The sequence below is a fragment of the Neovison vison genome, chromosome 9 (assembly GCF_020171115.1).
Source record: "Neovison vison isolate M4711 chromosome 9, ASM_NN_V1, whole genome shotgun sequence".
Classification (NCBI taxonomy): domain Eukaryota; kingdom Metazoa; phylum Chordata; class Mammalia; order Carnivora; family Mustelidae; genus Neogale; species Neogale vison.
In genome coordinates, this window is record NC_058099.1 from 42,247,781 (window position 1) to 42,268,142 (window position 20,362).

Here is a 20,362-nt window from a genome sequence, read left to right on the forward strand (position 1 = left end):
ATCTCTTCTATATGCTGAGCTCTTTCATACTTTGTTTTTGACTAATTTTCTGTCATGAAAATTTCAGTTCGCTAAGCCATTTATTAGTTTTCCTTCAAGATAATTTATCCAGATGAAGATAGTTAGCATGTATATTGCATGAGAGTAAATATAATACTTAAGATAATGTGATTCCCTATGATTCTAGAAATGTTTACCAAAATACAAATACACTGGCAAATACATACAAGCTGTTCTAATGTGTGACTACACACAGTATATATATGTATATACACACATACACTATACTTATATACAGTTTATAACATGGATAGTGTGTGTACATACACACACACACACACACAGAGCAAGTGTGTGTATATAATTTCCCAAGAGGCACACGGGCATCAATTCAAACACATACACATATTCCTGTATATGTAAGTTCCTCATCCCTTTGTATATATTTTCAACTGAGAGAAGTAAACCAAGAAATCAATTAAGATGCTGTTCCCTCACTAGAAATAATATTCACTAAGACTCTATCTGTAGCAACGGAGGCCAGACAGTAAGATGGAAAGAGAGCCCAGAAGTGCACCGGAAGGAGAGGTTGGGAGAATGACGGGAGCGTGGGAAGCTAAGAGTGCGGACAGAGGGCGGAGTGTGAGTGTCTAGTCCAGCAACTGTTAGATATTTGACTCTCCTACTGCTCTTTTCAGAATCCTAACAAATGAAATATTAGAAGGGGGAAGCTCGTTCCATGTAAGGCTTTCATATATTTCCCAAAGTGTGGGATGCATTCCAATGTGGATCTCTGGTTTTAGGTGGCACAAAACAGTTGTTAACCCTGAATTAATAGGCATAAAGTTATCCCCATTTAACTTCACTGTCTGTGCTCGGACTGCAGTGAGGGGACTCAGTCTGAACAGCTCTCCGACTCCACATTCCCTTTCCACATGGAGAGCAAGTCTCTAGTACCGAGCGTTGGAAGGAAAGAAATTTTAGCTAGAACAATATTTTGCTTCCATTATAGATACTTTTAATTCCTTTCCATTTATTTCCATTCTGATTCTCCATTTAAAATTATACGTAAATGGTAGGACAAGGGACACACAGACTCCACAAAAGTGATGACAGTGGTCACAGGAGTGACACTGGCAAACATGGTGCCGCTGCTCTCCCCTCAGAGCAGAGGCTGACTGCCTCCACTGCCCACGCTACCGTGCTGAGCAAAAGAGCAGTGTCCTCCATGCTTCTTCCTTCGGGAGACTCCCAGGCCATCAAAAGCACGTTGATACAGGGAAAGAGCTACTGTGCAGATCTAGCTGAGGCTCGGATGTAGTTCCCTTTCCAGCATCCATGACTTTGAGTCCTTTCTTTCTTATGAACTTATTTAGTTTGGGGATACCGTGGTCAGAAACTGCTATTCCAAGAAGGCACACAGGTGCAACTCCAAGAGCACAGATTCCACTAGTGCAGGCAGGACAAGCCCACACAGAACACATGGTGGGAAAGCCCAAGGTCGCAACAAAGCATCACAATATTCATGACGAAAACAGGAACAGGAACCAAAAAGGAGACTTGCATTCCGCCCTCTTTTAAGAAGGTGACCATTTAAATAACTGATGAAGGCCATGGCTGGTCATGTCTGCAGACGGGTTATCCACCAGTGCAGAGCTTTACTGTGACTGAATTTCAAAAGGGTTTGCATCATGCTTTTATGTTCTTGTTTTTTCAAAATTAGTGTAATATAATGCACATTGAAAACATTTGTTGAACAAGAAAACAGAATTGATAGGTTGTGCTACAAAGAGTAGATATTCTGGTACTTAACATTTTGGTGTATTTCTTTACATTCTTTCAATGCATACGGATATTTTTCCCTTCCTTATATTCATGGTACAGATACAAATTCATATCTCACTTTTTTCAGCTTACATTTTCTATGTAAAAATCTTTCAAGTGAAATATCTCCTTACTGTAACAATAGTTTTAATGCCTGAATTAATACTCAATTTAAGAAGATGAATCACAGATAAGCAAATTATTTCTTCATGATGTGGTTTTATGCGATATTTCAATTTATTTTTTTAAAAAATTTTTATTCATATATGTTGTATTATTAGCCCCAGGGGTACAGGTCTGTGAATTGCCAGGTTTACACACTTCACAGCACTTACCATAGCACATACCTTCCCCAGCGTCCATAACCCAACCACACTCTTCCTACTCCCCTCTCCCCGGCAACCCTCAGTTTCAATTTATTTTTAAGTAATAAAACATATCTGTGATGTTTAAAGTTATAATTTGATTGCAGTTTGGGAGAAGGATGTTAATATCCATTTGTTTCCTGGACAGAACTTCCCTACTACACTACCAGCTGTCTGAAAACAAGAATTGCATTTATTTCTCCCTATTTCCCCAGCTCTGCCTTGTGCATAGAAGCTACCTAATGTGTGTTTGTTGAACTGAATTAAGTACACTTTTTTTTCTTTGATAGTTTCTCACTCTTTAGTGGAGGGCTTGTAAGCAATTACTTGGCAGTCATTAGTTGCTAAAATAAGGGAAAGCCTACAAATACCTACTTGGAAGCTAAAATCTGTTATGAATATCTTGGGATATAAAAATTACATGTTCTTGCTTCGTCTGTTTACAGTATAGCTTTGTTTTGTTTTGTTTTTAAATACTGCATTTTGTCTTCATTTTCTAATCTAGAAAGTAGTTAGAAAAATGATACAATTCCTGTCACTTAGGAACCTAATAAAGATTTAGTATGAATTAAGAATAAGTAAATGGGAATTTTAGATGCAATTCTGACACAGATGGGTACATCAATAAATGCCCAGCTGAACCTTAATGTGGCAAGACATGATTATGTTTGTTTCTTTGATAAGTTAAAAAAAAAAAAGCAGCCGAATGCAAAATTGCATCGATGATATTTTAGATAGATGCTAGAAGCTTCAATATATCCTTATATACTAGATTGATACTTAATATCAGTTTGTATTTGTTTAGCCCCCCATGTGGTCACATGTACCCACATGACTGAGTTCTGGCTAATGCAATGTGAGCAGAAATTATGAGTGCTAGTGTCGGGTCAGGCTCTCTTACCCGGAGTCCTCTTCCTTTCTCCGTATGGAATGGAAAGGACTTCCACGATCTAGAAGAGGGGGGAGACATAATATATACAGGCACAGGTCCCTCAGTGTTTTAGTGGAGCAGAACTAATAAACTACTGGTTTAAGCCCCTGAGAGTGCAGGATTTATCTGTTACAAAAGCCAGCAGAAATTTATATTTGCTCATTTCCAGAATGTTCCAGATGGGATTTAAGACAGCTATCTTGTCTGAACAGCTTTAAATAAGAAAGAAAATGTCTAGGTGCCTTCAGCACCAACTAATTAAAACCAGGTAATCTCCAGTCAGCCTCCCCTTCATTCGTGAATACCCACACTTCAAAAGAGTCCAGGTTTTCATAGAACAACAGATAGGATTCAAGAATCTGAACTACCTAACAGAATGCTCCTCCGTTCGATTTTATTTTCCCAAGGAAAATTTATTAATCTTATGAGAGAGAATTAGTGGTCCTCCATGCTCAGGCATTTCACTGAGATCGGCCTGAGTGGATCGTGAGGATTGAGCAACCACAGCAGGAAGGCAGGCAACCTTCTCTTCTTTTAACTTCCAAGGGAGGCACACATTTTATAGCTTTTTCTAACTCTACCTTCAGACAGATTTTTACGTGACGTATTAGCAGCAATGTCTGCCCGAGATCATGGTTACCTGAGTTTTCTCATTTGGGCTCCGAGATACTTACCAGCCCTTAATATTCATCTTAATAGGCTGCTCCAGTGCCCGCAGATAGGCTGCCACGGAGGTGGCTGTGTCCAACAGGAAAGGTGGTTAGTGCTCCCGTCAACCGAGAAATTTTTTATGTCTAAAGATATGATCTGCCATTTCTCCAAATAATAACACTAATAATAGCCACTAACAAAACTCTGACTTTATATGCACTATGGAATTCTGTTCTCACAAGGACTCTGTAGGATAGTGCCTGTAATTCCCATTTTAAAGGTAGAGTTAAGACTTAAACTTATTTTTATTTTGTACACCTGTCTTCTTAGCCAGCCCCTTAGACTGCCTTGCAGATCTGAAGATCCCCTGTCACATTTGTGAGGCCCTCAGCACCTCAAGCCAACTACCTTTTAATAATATTAATTTCAAAGAGAGATCTCAAAGGCAGACAAAAAGCGCTTTTCTCTTTAAAAGGTTTAAGTAGAATGTGCCTATTTTGTATGTCCAAGTATTTCTATGTAGGCCAAAGACTCAGAACTGTGGGAGAAGAGCAAATAATTTGCATTTCAAAGAGATGAAAATAATCACAAGAATAGAGGGCTCTCCAATTTGAGAAAAGATTAAACAGAAACTATTAATTAATGACTTAGGACAAGCTCTGCTAATTGTTTACTAGTCACTTGAATACCAAATGAACTCATGTTTTGAAATAGATACAGTCCAGTAGAAAGCAGATTCAGAACCATGAAAAGAGACACCAAAGCATAGCCCAGGGGGGAAGATGGGGAAATTTTAAAAGGAAGCATTACTTTTTTTGTTGCTTAAATAGTTGTTGTCTGAGATGAGTTTTATTTAGTGGTACTATATGAGAAAGGATGGAAGCAGCACAGGATAAGGGATAAGATGTCTGCCCATGAAACTCAAAAATTCTGCATAGAAATAGGGGCTCCTTTATTGACTAGGGCTATATGACCTTTCGCAAATGACTCAAGGAGCAAGAAAGATGCTTCTCCTGCAATGGAGACAAAAGTACTTCAAACAGGCTGTATGGAACCCTTACTAGTCTTCCACTGTAGTAAAGGGCATGATTTGACTTCCAACTTCTTCCTGGGAAATCCAGGGAATTAAATGATAGGCTAGACAGCCTCTTTTGTGGCAGTAGAGGTGGCTGTTGGATTGGGATTATTCTGCACTGATGGGGCTCTTCTGGGCAAGCGAGTTTTCCCCATGCAAAATGAGGGCAACGTGCATAAGTGCGCCAGTACAGGGCTTGTCTTGGGTCCCTTCAAGAATGCCAGCTGGGAAGGTAACGGAATCCCTGCAAAAACTAACCGAAGGGGCACCTGGGTGGCTCAGTGGGTTAAAGCCTCTGCCTTCGGCTCAGGTCATGATCCCAGGGTCCTGGGATCGAGCCCCACATCGGGCTCTCTGCTCAGCAGGGAGCCTGCTTCTTCCTCCCTCTCTCTCTCTGCCTGCCTCTCTGCCTACTTGTGATCTCTATCTGTCAAATAAAATAAATAAAATCTTTTAAAAAAAAAAAAACTAACCGAAGGTGACGATTCCTAGGGAAGGTGGCAAGACCACTCCACTAGCCCAGAAGAGAGATTCACTCCTCCAAATCAAGGGAACTACATCTGAGATGTCCTTTGATCATGTGAGTTCCCAAAAAGCCCCAGATTTTGTTCCATAGAAGGAACCAGTTTTAAAATCTGCCAGTCCCAGTGCATACTAACTTACCTATGAAAGCTCCAGTTAAATAAGAAGTTTCCTGATCTCTTTACCTCTTGAATCAATTATAAAGGGACAATAGGGAAAAAAAATTAAGATGCTATCGAACTAGATCTAGATCCTGCCTGTTCAATTTACTAGTTGAATGACCATTTTATATTAATTTCACTGCATTAAATCATAATAATAGCTAATTTTCATACAGATAGATACTTGCAATTATCATTTGGTTGGAAGCCTATATAGATAATGTGGGATTTTAATAGTCTCTATCCAAGCAGCTGGCGATCAGAATGCTATCTTCAGCTATTGACAGAACTGGCAATCTGCGTGTAATTACTTGAGAGGTATCTACAATGGCGGGTAACTATTCACCTACCTGCATGAGACACTGAGTGATTAATCATTATGTCTGTGATTTTTGTTTAAAAAATAGTTACCTTGGGGCGCCTGGTTGGCTCAGTGGGTTAAAGCCTCTGCTTTCGGCTTGGGTCGTGATCCTGGGGTCCTGGGATCAAGCCCTGCATTGTGCTCTCTGCTCAGTGGGGAGCTTGCTTCCTCCTCTCTCTCTGCCTGCCTCTCTAATAAATCTCTGTCAAATAAATAAATAAAATCTTTAAAAAAAAATAGTTACCTTGGGGACACCTGGGTGGTTCAATGGGTTAAGCCTCTGCCTTCAGCTCATGTCATGGTCTCAGGGTCCTGGGATCGAGCCCCAAGTTGGGCTTTCTGCTCAGCAGGGAACCTGCTTCCCCTTTCTCTCTGCCTGCCTGTCTGCCTACTTATGATCTCTCTCTCTTTCTGTCAAATAAATAAAATCTTTTAAAAAAATTTTTTAAGTAAAAAATAGTTAGCTTGTAACAGAAAACACCATGGGTCCTCTCCAAATCTGGCGTTCAAGTTGGCCCTCAATATTCAAAGTTTCCATTTCTACCTTACCAAAACTGAGTTGGGAGAAAAAGGTACAAATACAATGCTTTGGAAGGTATTGGAGATCATGTAGAAGGACAAATTTTATTCTGTAGAAAGTTCATATCCAATTTTCCTGCCAGGTTAAGGACCTTGGGGTTCAATCTCAAGTTCACCTGGGGTCCTTCAAAGAACTTAGATAACCCTGGTGAATTTTAAGACTTACACTGAAATTGATTTCTTAGTTCTCAGATGTTTTAAACAACTTTCACAACTCTTCAGGACCTGATTTTAGCACAGACCAGTATTTCTGAATTTACAGTTATCACCTCAGGTGTAGTTTCAGACTCCTTTATTCATTACATCTTTTCCTTTTCTTACCCACCTCCCTCATCACCCACCTCTCCCTACTGGGAAATAGCTTTCGTGAAAAAAAAAGGAAAGAAAAAGAAAAATCCTACCATTAGCTAGTGTGAAGGTTTAAAGAGATTTCTGTGCTCTCCATTTATTGTTTTGGTCCCTTGCTCAGTTGCCAGTTAGAGAACTAAATTAATCATAGAATTCCCAGAATAAACAATTTATCATTACCTTGATGTCTATCAATGTAGCTGTTTCTCTCCTTTATAAACGTTCTTTTTAAACAGCATAGGACAACGATCATCTCTTTCCTTTACTGCTTGCTTTTTGTTTTTAGATAAAGGTTGCTTAAAGCTTTTCCATTTCTCCTTATCACTGTGTCATCTGTTTGAGGACCTCTTTTTCCAATATTCACCTAATCTGTACTTAGGAAATCCAGGTCTTCCTTTAGCATGCCTTCTCAACAAACCAAACCATTATACCTTAAAAAAAAAAAATTGCTAATGACCACTAATATTTATGTGGTAGGCACTGCACATGGGCTCTCTTTTTTTTGTTGTTTTTTAAGATTTTTTATTTAGTTATTTGACAGAGATCACAAGTAGGCAGAGAGGCAGGCAGAGAGAGAGGAGGAAGCAGGCTCCCTGCTGAGCAGAGAGTCCGATGTGGGGCTCAATCCCAGGACCCTGAAACCAGGGTCGAAAGCAGAGGCTTTCGACCTGAAACTGAGCTGAAAGCAGAGGCTTTAACCCACTGAGCCACCCAGGTGCCCCTGCACATGGACTCTATTTAACCCTCACCTTCATTCTGCTTTAGTCTCATGAATTAACAGAGACGTTAAGAATCATAGCCATCATCAGCCTACCTATGTTCCACAGCCAACAAATGGCAAACAGACTTGGAGCCAGGTGTTTCTGGGTCCAAATTTTCATTATTTCTGTTCTTTCTTCTTTAAGTCTACTTCCTGATGTTTTTGTTTGTGTTTCTTACATTAATAGGACAAGCTTTTAAATAAATACACAGTGCACAAAAAGTATTAGTATGAAAATACCCAACTTCACATACTACTTTTAGAAAGATGTAATCATTGTACCCGAGAGGCCCTTTGATCAGAACTAATAGAAAGGCCCTAGTCAGCTCCCCACAGGTTTTAGTTCCTGCTTTATTCTTAATGAAACGAAGTTCATCTTATCAAACCTTGGTCACAGTCAGACATGACAAGAAAGCTTTGATTGTAAGGTTTCTGCTGACAGAGAAAGCTAAATGGAGTCAGCAGTTGGCCCTTCAAGACTAAAACTGGAAAATATTTGTGATGAGAATAAAGCACAACCTTCCTCCACAGTTTCCAAAGTGCATCAAAGAACTATGATGAGATAGGGCCCCAAAGTACCTACTTCTGCCTCATTGAAAGACCGTGGTAGAGCAGGAAAGGTATTCCAGATCTGAAGGGAGCCTGTCCGCTGCCTGCTTGCTAAGTACTTATCCATCCTTCTTCATGATGGTCCTCAACTCTGAAACAAACAAACAAACAAAAATTTAAGGAAAAAACTCCAGATACTATCCATCTTAGTTGAGCTCCTTTCTGGTTAAATTGCAGCTATTACTGAATTAGCTACTGTCATTCCCTATATTAGACATACTTACCTAGATTCAGGGATCCAAGCAATAAAATAAACGTTCCCTAAAGCATTACTGAAATAAATCAGAAACAGGATGCCAGTTATCTCCATATCTAGCTGGTGATATGCAGATTGGCCAAACTCTGCCAGAGAAGATTAACTCTCTAGCAGAATTTATAAAACAAAACAAAAACAAAAACAAAAAACCTCACTTTTTACCATCAATTCAAAATAAACTGAAGACTACAGAGTGTGTAATCAAACTTCTGCCTTGAACACAGAGTCCTATAAATGCAACAGAAAATACATTTTTCCCTGCTCTACTTTAAAAGTATTTGAAAAATATTATTTTCAAGGAGTAAAAACATCATTAAGTTGCCCAGTGAACACACACAAGCTGGCCCACTGACAGGCACATGTGAGGAGGCCAGGAATTCCTCATCCTCTACCTTCCCTTAAGCTTGCTCTCTCAGCAAATGACACCAAGTCTTACCCAGTTGACAAAAAGGCTAGAAATCATTTTGGCACCTTCCTCTCCTACATCCCTCTCAGTCCATCCATAACTATAGCATTTCTCTGTTCTACTTCAGAACACATTTTCAATCTGTCCATTTACCCAAGCCTATTCCTATGACCCTAATCGAGACCACTTCTATTCCGGCTTGAATAAATGCAACAGCTTCAGGAGTTTCAACTTTTTCCCTCTTGCAAATCTATTTTTCATGCTGCAGTCAGATTAATCTTCCCCAAATATAAATCTGATCATATCACTCTTTTGCATAAAACACTTTAATGTCTTGCTGTTGCCCTCAGGATAGAGTGAAAACAGCTTATCACGGTTTACAAGCCTCTTGTAAATCATTCCTCTAATTACCTCTTTGGCCTCTCTTCTGTTTCTCTCCTGTATTTGCTCCAACCAGTATGGGTGACTTTAATTCTCCAATCACAGAGGACTTCCATCGCTTCCATGCCTTTGTACTCCCCATTTTCTTTGCCTAGAACTCGCTCTCTCTCTCTCCATGGAGGATGATTGTTGGGGCTAGGGGGCGAAAATAGAAATAAACTGTTGCCAGGCTGTTATGCATTTTACCTGAAACAATTTGATGACACTTCTAAGTAGGCTATGATAAATTAAAGATGTATACTATAATCCTTAGAAAAACAAATAAAAATAACATACATAAACATGGGCAGAAAGGCTAAAGAACTGAAATATAATACTCAAAGATTAAAATAGAAAAAGGCTGGGACGCCTGGGTGGCTCAATTGGTTAAGCAGCTGTCTTCAGCTCAGGTCATGATCCCAGCGTCCTGGGATCCAGTCCCACATCGGGCTCCTTGCTTGGCGGGGAGCCTGCTTCTCCCTCTGCCTCTGCCTGCCACTCTGTCTGCCTGTGCTCGCTCTCTCTCCCTCTCTCTCTCTGATAAATAAATAAAATCTTAAAAAAAAAAAAAAACTTTAAAATAGAAAAAGGCAAGAAAGGAACAAAAAATTGAAATAGTGACAGATAGACAACAAATAGCAAAATGGCTCCCTGGAATGCAATCATTTTAGTTAACTATATTTGGTATTAGTGGACAAAGCAATCTCACAGAAGGCAGAGACTGCAGAGATCATGGGACTGATTGAAAAACAAGAACCAGACATCTGCTGGCTATAAAAGAAACTAACTACAGAGACCCAAGTACGTTAAGAGTTAGGGATGGAAAAAGATATGCTCAAGAAAGCTAGTAATCATTCAAAATGAGTTGAAGACAAGGAGTGTTACTAGAGACAAAGATGGACCCTTTCTAATGATAAAAGATCCGTAAAACAATCTCAGTAGGTTTCAAAGGATTGAAATGCTACAGAGCAATTCTCTGACCATAACAGAATTAAGTTAAAAAAAATGCAATAAGACTCTAGAGAAGATCTAACTGCATACTTGGAATAAGCTAGCTCTATCCTAAGCCATCCATCAGGCAAAAGAAGCATAAAGTAAAAAAAAAAAAAAAAAAAAAAAAAAAAAAAAAAAAAAATTTGAGTAAGTTTTATATATATATATGTATAAAAACTTCTGAAATGCAATTAAGCAATTCATGGGTTTATCATTTTAATAGCTTATATTAGAAATGAAGGTCTGAAATCAATGTTCTCGGATTCCACCTTAGGAAGATAAGAAAACGAAACGAGCCAACCAAACCCCGATGAACCTGTACCAAACATCTGTGCACATTAATCAAATTATTTCCTTATGGTAGATCTTCAGAATAAAAATCTGACTCATCAGGGCGCCTGGGTGGCTCAGTGGGTTAAAGCCTCTGCCTTCGGCTCAGGTCATGATCCCGGGGTCCTGGGATCGAGCCCCACATCAGGCTCTCTGCTCGGCGGGGAGCCTGCTTCCTCCTCTCTCTCTCTCTCTGCCTGCCTCTCTGCCTATTTGTGATCTCTGTCTGTCAAATAAATAAATAAAATATTTTTTTAAAAAATCTGACTCATCAGACCCACCCTCTTCTGGATGTAGTCGGTACGTTTACGGCACTGCCTGTGGTGATAGATTCACAGCTGTCTACTTGTCTCCCAGTGCCTCAACTTGTGTACATTAAATATATAATTTTTTGTATGTCAGTCATCCCTCCATAAAGTGGCTTTTAAAAATTCAAAGTTAGGGAAAAAATGGTTCAAAGGGAAGCACATACTGAACTTAGATGTATTTAAGTTTAGTGTATCCAGGAACCTCCTCACTGTTGTCCCTGAGCCTCCTGAAGGCTGGGCCTGTTCATATTTCCTCCCTCAGTTCCTTCTACTCTTGCTAATTCTGGGTAAAAATAGGGATTAAACTTAGGTTAAAATGATATGTTCCCATTGTTTAACCTGCATTTCTTCGCTTACTGGTGAGGTTGATCATCTTTTCATACACTGATTAGCTGTTCTTAGTGTTTGTTACATTCATTGCCTCATTTTCTATTGACATTTACCTCTTTTCCTTGTTGATTAATAAAAGCTATTTAATACCAGACTGATCATGGTCTTTGGGTATTCAATGTGTATATTGTTTATTTGCTTGTTATGCTATTTTTTTAATGCATGCAGCCAAATAGATCATTTTCTTTCATGGTTTCTGGCTTTATTCATAGAAAATGCTTTTCAACTCTATTATAAAATTACTGAATTTTCTTCTAATACAATATCTATTCATGCATTCTCATTCTCAATTCATCTGGAATTTATTTTATTGGACCAAGTGAAGTTGTCTCTCTTTTCCCATTAAATATCTAGCTAATCATTTATATCTTTCTCACTGAATTAAAATGCTACCTTTCCCCTATACTAACTTTTCAAATATACTTTATGTTAATTCTCTACTTTGTTTCATTGACTGTATTTTCATGTAGTGTACTATTTTATTTTGCATATCTTGTAGGGTCTGTTGCCGTTACTACTGTTAAATTAATTTCTGGTTACTGTCATATTTGTCTTCTTTCAAAGAAAGAAATTTTGAATTTCTCAATATATACATAGATCAGAGATATATTTGGATTTGAAAAACAGTGTCTTTATAATATTGAATCTATTATGTCTCTTAAGTTTTGTTCTCTTAGTAGCGCTGAGTGTCATATTCTGTGTATTTCTCATTAAATTTATTCTAAAGAATTTAATTTTTTTCTGAGATCCTGTGACTAATTATTTGTGAAGATATTTTTTAAATGTTTTGTACCATGTTAATTTATTCTCCTATTCTAATCATTCTTCAGGTACTTTAAACAATAGTTTGATCTACAAACAATGCTAGTTTGTAGGTCCTTTCTAGTAATACCAACTCCTATGTTCCTAAATAATGGATTTTGGAGCACTGTCTGAATCTTTGCCTTGTTCATTCAGGGGCACTTCTCTAGTGATTCACCATTAGGTTTGATCCTAGTTATGTTTTTATGGATATATTTATTTAGATGTAGATATAGCTTTACATGGACATACAGACATATATGTAAACACTGTGAATGGAGAATTGTACTTTCAATGGCTCTTTTAGGAGTGAATACCAAAGTTGATCAAATACCTTTTTATCTGAAAATACTGTTTTACACGAATGAGACTTGTGTAAAATATGGTGTTTGTGGATCAAGTGTCTCCATCAGGATCTCATGTAGAGAAGCCAAGCTCAAGAATAACCCGTCTTACTATTCAGTTGAACAGTAAGTTCAGGGTCTGCCTATCTACTGTTAAAGCATACTCCTTTCCAGTATCATCTGATACCTATTTACATTCAGTTTAAGACGTTCACTTGGGTTTGAATGTGAATATGAAAGGATAGTTCATTTATTATTTAAAAATTTTTTTCTTAAAATTATGACTCTTAAAGCATTTTCATCATCATAGCCATTATGGTGCTTTCATTCTGTCTCTTTCCTATAATAAACACAAAGCATACAAGGATTTTGAAGATTTTTTCACTTACCTCAAAAAAGAAAATTTATGAAGGCATAAATGAAGACTTAACAGAATTCTGAAGGATGTATACCTTCTAACTGGCAGTTTTTAGTAGAAAGCTTATACATGAAGGAAATGAAGCCTCAGCCTCTTGTATTCAATGTAACTTTGTACTTTGAACCTAAGAGCCTGATATCAAATGAAGCTTCTCTTAGCTTCATTTTGAGCAGAGGATGATAACCCAGCATTAGAGATGTAGACACTGATTCAAACTGAATGTTTCCTCTTAGCCACTGACCTCTTTTGCTTGAGTGTGACTTCAAAATAGAGCCTTTTGTGAAAGGTGTGGTGTTGTGCCTCACACTCTGTGCCAGGCAGTGTAGTAGTCTCTTTATAATTGTTAAATATCGACATCATCCTAATTCTGGGATGCTATTAGTGCCATCCTCCTTTTACAGCCAAGGAAAACAACGTAAAGGGAGGTGCAACAACTTACCCCATGTGGCTAATAAGGGCAGCTCTCGGGCTTAATCCCAGTTCGGTGTGGTTCCCAATCCATGGAAATTTCCATGGCACTTGCTGCCTTAGTGATGTCCCTTTAAAAAAAAAAAAAAAAATTTCACTTATTTATTTGACAGAGAGACAAAGCACGAGAGGGAACACAAGCAGGGTAGTAGGAGAGGGAGAAGCAGGCTTCCTGCCGAGCAGGGAGTAGGATGCAGGGCTTGATCCCACGATCCCGGGACTATGACATGAGCCGAAGGCAGACAGACACTTAATGACCGAGCCACCCAGGCACCCCTACCTATCCATATCCTAACTCAACTTCTCTTCCTGCCTTCTCCTGCAGGCCCGTGACCAAGGTATAGACTAAGAGGTGGAGTCATGCTTCACACGGCCATATCATGTTGGCAGCCATTCCTGGGTCTGGCTGTGGTGTTACTCTTCATGGGATCCACCATTGGCTGCCCTGCTCGCTGTGAGTGCTCTGCCCAGAACAAATCCGTAAGCTGCCACAGAAGGCGGCTGATCGCCATCCCCGAGGGCATTCCCATTGAGACCAAAATCTTGGACCTCAGCAAGAACAGGCTGAAGAGTGTCAACCCTGAAGAGTTCATATCCTATCCTCTGCTGGAGGAGATAGATTTGAGTGACAACATCATCGCCAATGTGGAGCCCGGCGCTTTTAACAATCTCTTTAACCTTCGTTCCCTCCGCCTCAAAGGCAACCGCCTGAAACTGGTCCCTTTAGGGGTCTTCACGGGGCTATCCAACCTCACCAAGCTGGACATTAGTGAGAATAAGATTGTCATTTTACTGGACTACATGTTCCAGGACCTGCACAACCTGAAGTCTCTAGAGGTGGGGGACAACGATTTGGTTTATATATCACACAGGGCTTTCAGCGGACTGCTTAGCTTGGAGCAGCTCACCCTGGAGAAATGCAACCTCACGGCAGTACCCACAGAAGCCCTTTCCCACCTCCGCAGCCTCATTAGCCTGCATCTGAAGCATCTCAACATCAACACTATGCCCGTGTATGCCTTTAAACGACTGTTCCACCTGAAACATCTAGAGATCGACTATTGGCCATTACTGGATATGATGCCTGCCAATAGCCTCTACGGTCTCAACCTCACGTCCCTCTCCATCACCAACACCAACCTGTCCACAGTCCCCTTCCTCGCCTTTAAACACCTGGTGTATCTGACCCACCTCAACCTCTCCTACAATCCCATCAGCGCCATCGAAGCCGGCATGTTCTCGGACCTGATCCGCCTTCAGGAGCTTCACATAGTGGGCGCGCAGCTCCGCACCATTGAGCCTCACTCCTTCCAAGGGCTCCGCTTCCTCCGTGTGCTCAATGTGTCTCAGAATCTACTGGAGACTTTGGAAGAGAACGTCTTCTCCTCCCCTAGGGCTTTGGAGGTCCTGAGCATCAACAACAACCCCCTGGCCTGCGACTGCCGTCTCCTGTGGATCCTGCAGCGGCACCCCACGCTGCAGTTCGGGGGCCAGCAGCCCATGTGCGCCGGCCCCGACACCATCCGCGAGAGGTCGTTCAAGGATTTCCACAGCACTGCCCTTTCTTTTTACTTTACCTGCAAAAAACCCAAAATCCGTGAAAAGAAGCTGCAGCATCTGCTCGTGGACGAAGGGCAGACGGTCCAGCTCGAATGCAGCGCAGACGGAGACCCTCAGCCTGTCATTTCCTGGGTGACGCCGCGGAGGCGTTTTATCACTGCCAAGTCCAACGGAAGAGCCACCGTGCTGGGCGACGGCACCTTGGAAATCCGCTTTGCCCAGGATCAAGACAGCGGGATGTACGTTTGCATCGCCAGCAACGCGGCGGGGAATGACACCTACACGGCCTCTTTAACGGTGAAAGGCTTCACCTCAGACCGCTTCCTTTATGCCAACAGGACCCCTATGTACATGACAGACTCCAACGACACCATGTCCAACGGCACCAATGCCAACACTTTCTCCCTGGACCTCAAAACAATACTGGTGTCTACGGCCATGGGCTGTTTCACATTCCTGGGAGTGGTTTTATTTTGTTTTCTCCTCCTTTTTGTGTGGAGCCGAGGGAAAGGCAAGCATAAAAACAGCATTGACCTCGAGTACGTGCCCCGAAAAAACAATGGTGCTGTTGTGGAAGGGGAGGTGGCTGGACCCAGAAGGTTCAACATGAAAATGATCTGAGGGTCTAGCACTCACGCTGTTGTTTCTGGGCCGGTGTTGGTCACCAGTGAGACAGCTGGCACAATCAATGACTAGGTTAGAAGGTGGCCTCCTGCAGCTGCCCTGTGTCAAAGCAGGGTCCATGGGAGCAGGAGGACTTCTCATGGAGACTCTCCACCTAGAGGGAGGCAGGCAGACACGTGTCGGAGCCCTTCACAGTGGGATACTAATTGTTTGCATTGCAAATATCGGCATTCTGGGGATCTCAGTAATGAACCTGAACCTTTGGCTCATGCTCACGGACAGTTACTCAACATTTTCTACCACGGCAAAAACAAAAGAAAAAAACAAGGAACAACCTACAATGTAGGATTTACACATTAAAAAGACACATTTGTCAAAAACATACTCTACGGAAAAATTTGTATCTACGATTCTCATTTGTTAAAGCCTTGCATCATACCATATTGTTGGTTCAGCACCACAATGAAATCAATATATTCTTTACTCTTTTTTTTTTGAAACATATGCTGTATATGTTTTAAAGCAATATGAATGAGAGGTTGTGCTTTTAGTTACTCACCACTATAGATCCAAGTGTGATTTCACCTTCCTTTCCATGGAGATGACCCCGAGACTAGATCCCTGGAGTTATGGGTGGAGAGATGTGGGACCATGCGTTTGTCTGATATAGGATGCCAAGAAATAGGGCCCAAGGCAAAACTGCTCAACTCTGTTAACTTCTGTTACTATAAATAAAGGCATGTGCCTAGTTTTGATACAGAATGGAATATTTTTTATACTTGTGATATCACCCTGGACCAGTTTACTGTAACAAAGCCCTCGGGTTCTCCAGAAGGTTGTGTGCCACTTAGTTGTACCTGTAAAATGCAAAGTAGGTGTTTGTGAGGAAGATCATCCGTTTAAACACAACTTGGTTTTCCTTTCATCAGTTGCTGCTAATGGGTTAATAGGAAGAGCACGTAGTTGTTATCTATACTCATAGGGTAATACTGACCTTGTAGCAGAGATCAAGGATTCGGATGTGCAAAAGCTATGTGGATAAGGAGTTCTCCTCCGATGCCAGCACAAACCAGGGCGACCCAGACAAGCAGCTGAGGATCTGCTACAGTGCTAGCGGTCTGAAGCCTGGACTGCTGCCAGTCACAGGAAGTAACCAGCTACCACGCTGATGTTTTCCATTCAGACATGTACTGAACATACAGTATTACCTTGAATGGGTAACTTCAGGGCTTTTCCCTGCTTCCTTTTAGCTTGAGAATTGTCTTGTGTACATAAGAGGAATCCGTCTCCTTTTTAAAGAGGTGAGGAGAAACAAGGTTAATTAAAAAGCACTGGTTTTTCCCTCTATTCTCAACAGAGTAGAGGGAAAAACCAGGCTCGAGAGTCCTACAAATGGGTTAAATTGTGCAGGTACTTTGACCCCTCTGACCCAAGGATCTCTGTCCAGTTCAGTTTGTATTAATGACTGTTACTCAAAGTTAAAACATGATAGTGTTTGTTTGTTTGTTTGTTTGTTTTTTAATGGCATCCTGCCCCTACCACCAGTGATCTGGTTCAAATGAGACACAATTCTGTTTGGCTAAATGTTCAGTGAATGGCTTTCAACACATATATTCATATCTGAGAAAGCACTGAATGCAGAGTGGATTCCTGAAATGTGATCTATTTAATCAGCAAAGGACAGATAGGAAATGTCCATTCTTTGTACATTTGAGAGGGACCTGAAGTGAGCCCCCTTTTGGACAGTGAGTGGGAAGTTTCTGAGGTTTGTTTCTTGACATACCGCCTGGGGGTCTGACTTTCAAAAAGCTGGCTTTTTTTTTTTTTCTTTTTTATCATTTGAAATTTTGAGGAGCTTCGATAAAATTAAATTGACCCCAATAAAAAAGTGACAGGTCCAGAAATCGTTTTGCCGATTGGATAGGGCACAGTTAAACCCCTTTCTCCCTTAATAAAGGGTGGAAATGAGACAGAAAGATTGAAGCATTGCCTCTTTAAGTCATTTTTCATTTGACTTTCCTAATGACTATCATAGATCTTTTAGAAATTCATTTTCCACTTTTGGAAATTACTTCATATTACATATCCAATATTACAAATCAAGACTTTTCTGTAACTCCTATTTCCCATGTGCAGGTGGGATGGGGTCTTTCAAACTGAAAAGAAAAAGTGGTGGGCTAGTCTTCCACGACTTAATAGAAAATACTTCATCTTCATTTTGCACCGTTGTATTTGCAACTCATTGTCCAACAACAAGAGAAAACATTAAGCAATTAATAAAAGGGCTTTGTGACTATAGCTGTTCTTTTCTGTTAAATTAAAAGTTGACCAAAAGCAGCTTAGTAAATGAAATGAAGTTTAAATGAACCCATCCACAAAAAAATTAAGTGAAAAGATTTTGTGATTATTCCATTAGAAGAAGTGAGACTTCACTCTTTTAGGGACTTGCACTCTCTGATCTGTGGAACAACAGGTATTTAAGATATCAGCAAGCACTCTTCCAAAAGAGAGATTGGATAGACTACTAAATTGGAAAAATGCTGTGTTCTTTAACCACCTCTTGACGTTTAAATATACATGAGCCTAATGAATTCTCTGCAAGTCCTATAAAAAAGAATTCTGTTTAATATTGCTCACCTTAGGGTTTCTCTATAATTTATTTGAGCACAAAGCTTTTCCTTTTCTGATGTAACTATTAGCATTTTGAGAAACTGGAGTTTCAACAAACCCAGTTTGGTTGACAATGAACTAAAGTTGTGCTTTTCCAAAGTATTCCTAAACCAGTGTTACCACTAAGAGCAAAACTACTATTTGAATTGGGCTCCAACAGATAATAAAAAAAAAAATACCACCTGCAAACATGATCTGGTCATAAGAATATATTGGCCAGATATTTCTTGGAGAATTCACTACTTTCTGCCAGAAACATCACAGTAATGCATTTATTGTTAATTCAATAGCTACTTAATTTTCTCCATTCTCACGAGCAGTGCAGATCTTGGGTTTCTTTGGATATCTGTAAAGCTCTGAACGTGGGTTCCGTTAACTAGCTCTAGGGCTTAGTATGGAGTTACACATAAGGAATTTTCTCTTATGGCTTTAAATTACCTCTTGATTAGAGCAAAGTAGACCAAGGTAGAGAATAACAGCTCAGAGAGCACACGGACCAAATTCTCTCCTAACTAGACCTCTCTGAGTCAGTCTCTTCCTAGAGGATTTGTCTTAAAGTGCCGCAAGAAGAAATACAGTTGTTTGGCTCAGCACTTAGTTCTAGGTTGACCAGTTCAGTTGTGTGTGTGTGTGTGTCTATATCACTTTCAAATAAATGTTTATTTTCTCCAGGCATTAAATCTCTAGAAGAACAAATTCTCTAACTAGAGCCCTAATAGTCTGAAAGAACTGATCCATGTCTGAAATGCATATTACCAGAATAAAGTAACTCACCAATCTGACTTATTGTGTTCGTGGTGAGGGATTTCTACTTGTCCAAATTCTCCTAGTAAGTACTCACTTACTTTAACCTCATTTTCACTGCATTTATAGTTATGAGCTTTTCAAATATTCTCATAATCTGAAAATGTAAATCAAGAATTGCCAAGATTTACACATCCTAGTTCCTGAGGACTTGGGTCAGATTTCTAGGTTTGCTAAAGTTTCTCAGAAATTTTGCTTCTCACCACCAACTCCCCAGTAGTATGAAGGCATTCAGGATTTGCTCTACAGAGTCAAGGGTGGATTCTTTTTTCATTGTTCTGTCAAATATTTTGCTCTCCTCAGTTCTCAGAGAAGCCTAGGAGTTACGTAATCTTCTATGACTTTTTTAGAAAAAGGATTATTTAAATCTCACCTGCATTGACACCTGACTTTTGTCACTTTCCAAGACTCAAGTAGGAAAAAATATATTTATATTTTAGAACGTACTAAAGAGAGGATATGATCTTGCAGAAGAAAAATTGAGTACAGTCCCATGTAAATTAACTTACCCTTCCAGGTTCTCCCTTCATCTCTGGGTCAAGACATTTGTTTTAACTTCAGGGACTGTGCCCAGAAGCTGTTCAGCAACATGTAATATATCTTGAGGCTTTCTAGGAAAGAAAAAAAATACATCATTTTCAGCATAGAAGGCTAAGACTTGACAAAAAGACATTATCGAGGGTTTAAAGAAAGGTTAGAGAGAGATACTTGGATCCATTTTAATTCTATTTCCTCTGTTGCTAAAATTTACAGTTAAGGTCTTCTGAGAAAGAATCCTAAATTATGTTCTTCTTTAAATTTAGTTTCTGTTTTATCCCTATTTACCATGTCCCGGTCACCTTTATGTAACTCACACGATCTATTCCAAATGGATTTTGTGACATGTGAACCTAGTAACAAAACCTTTGGGGCCAAAGCCATTCATTCTACTTGGTCCTTAGGTAAAGATACATCCTTCTTTATTACTAGGACTGGGATCTAGCAACAGTCCCCATTGGACATGTACATCCTGTGCCTGGTTATTTCCATGGATTTCCCACCAATGGCTTGGGAAGCTCTGTCCTTTCTGGTAGACCCTTGATACTTTCTGATTGAAGAGTTTGAGTTACTTTGCCCTTATGTGTGGGAAGCTTGGAGGACTGAAATATTATCTGACTTGTTGATTTCAGAATTACACGCATTGGTTAGGCACCAGACGGTGCTTCCTGATATTTTGGCAAACACTTGATGAATCTCTCCCTTACTGTCCCCTCAGCTCCTTCAAAAGCCATCCCCAAGAGAACACTCTCATTCTTACTGTAGTTAAAGTGTGGCGACTTCACAACTGAAGTCTACAAGATCAAAATGCTAGCTGATTTGCTACGTTATTTACCTAACTGGGCCT

At 40.0% G+C, this 20,362-nt stretch overlaps 1 protein-coding gene across 3 annotated transcripts in view; it reads left to right on the forward strand.

Moving 5' to 3' along the window:
- LINGO2 (leucine rich repeat and Ig domain containing 2) overlaps positions 1 to 16,310 on the forward strand; it is a 1,191,160-nt gene extending 1,174,850 nt beyond the window's left edge. For all 3 annotated transcript variants that reach the window (XM_044265545.1, XM_044265546.1, XM_044265547.1), the window contains one exon: positions 13,646 to 16,310. In XM_044265545.1, the coding sequence (XP_044121480.1) occupies positions 13,681 to 15,501 (1,821 nt within the window). In that variant the 5' untranslated portion in view covers positions 13,646 to 13,680 and the 3' untranslated portion in view covers positions 15,502 to 16,310. The remainder of the gene's footprint in view (positions 1 to 13,645) is intronic.
- Positions 16,311 to 20,362: the final 4,052 nt, after the last annotated feature.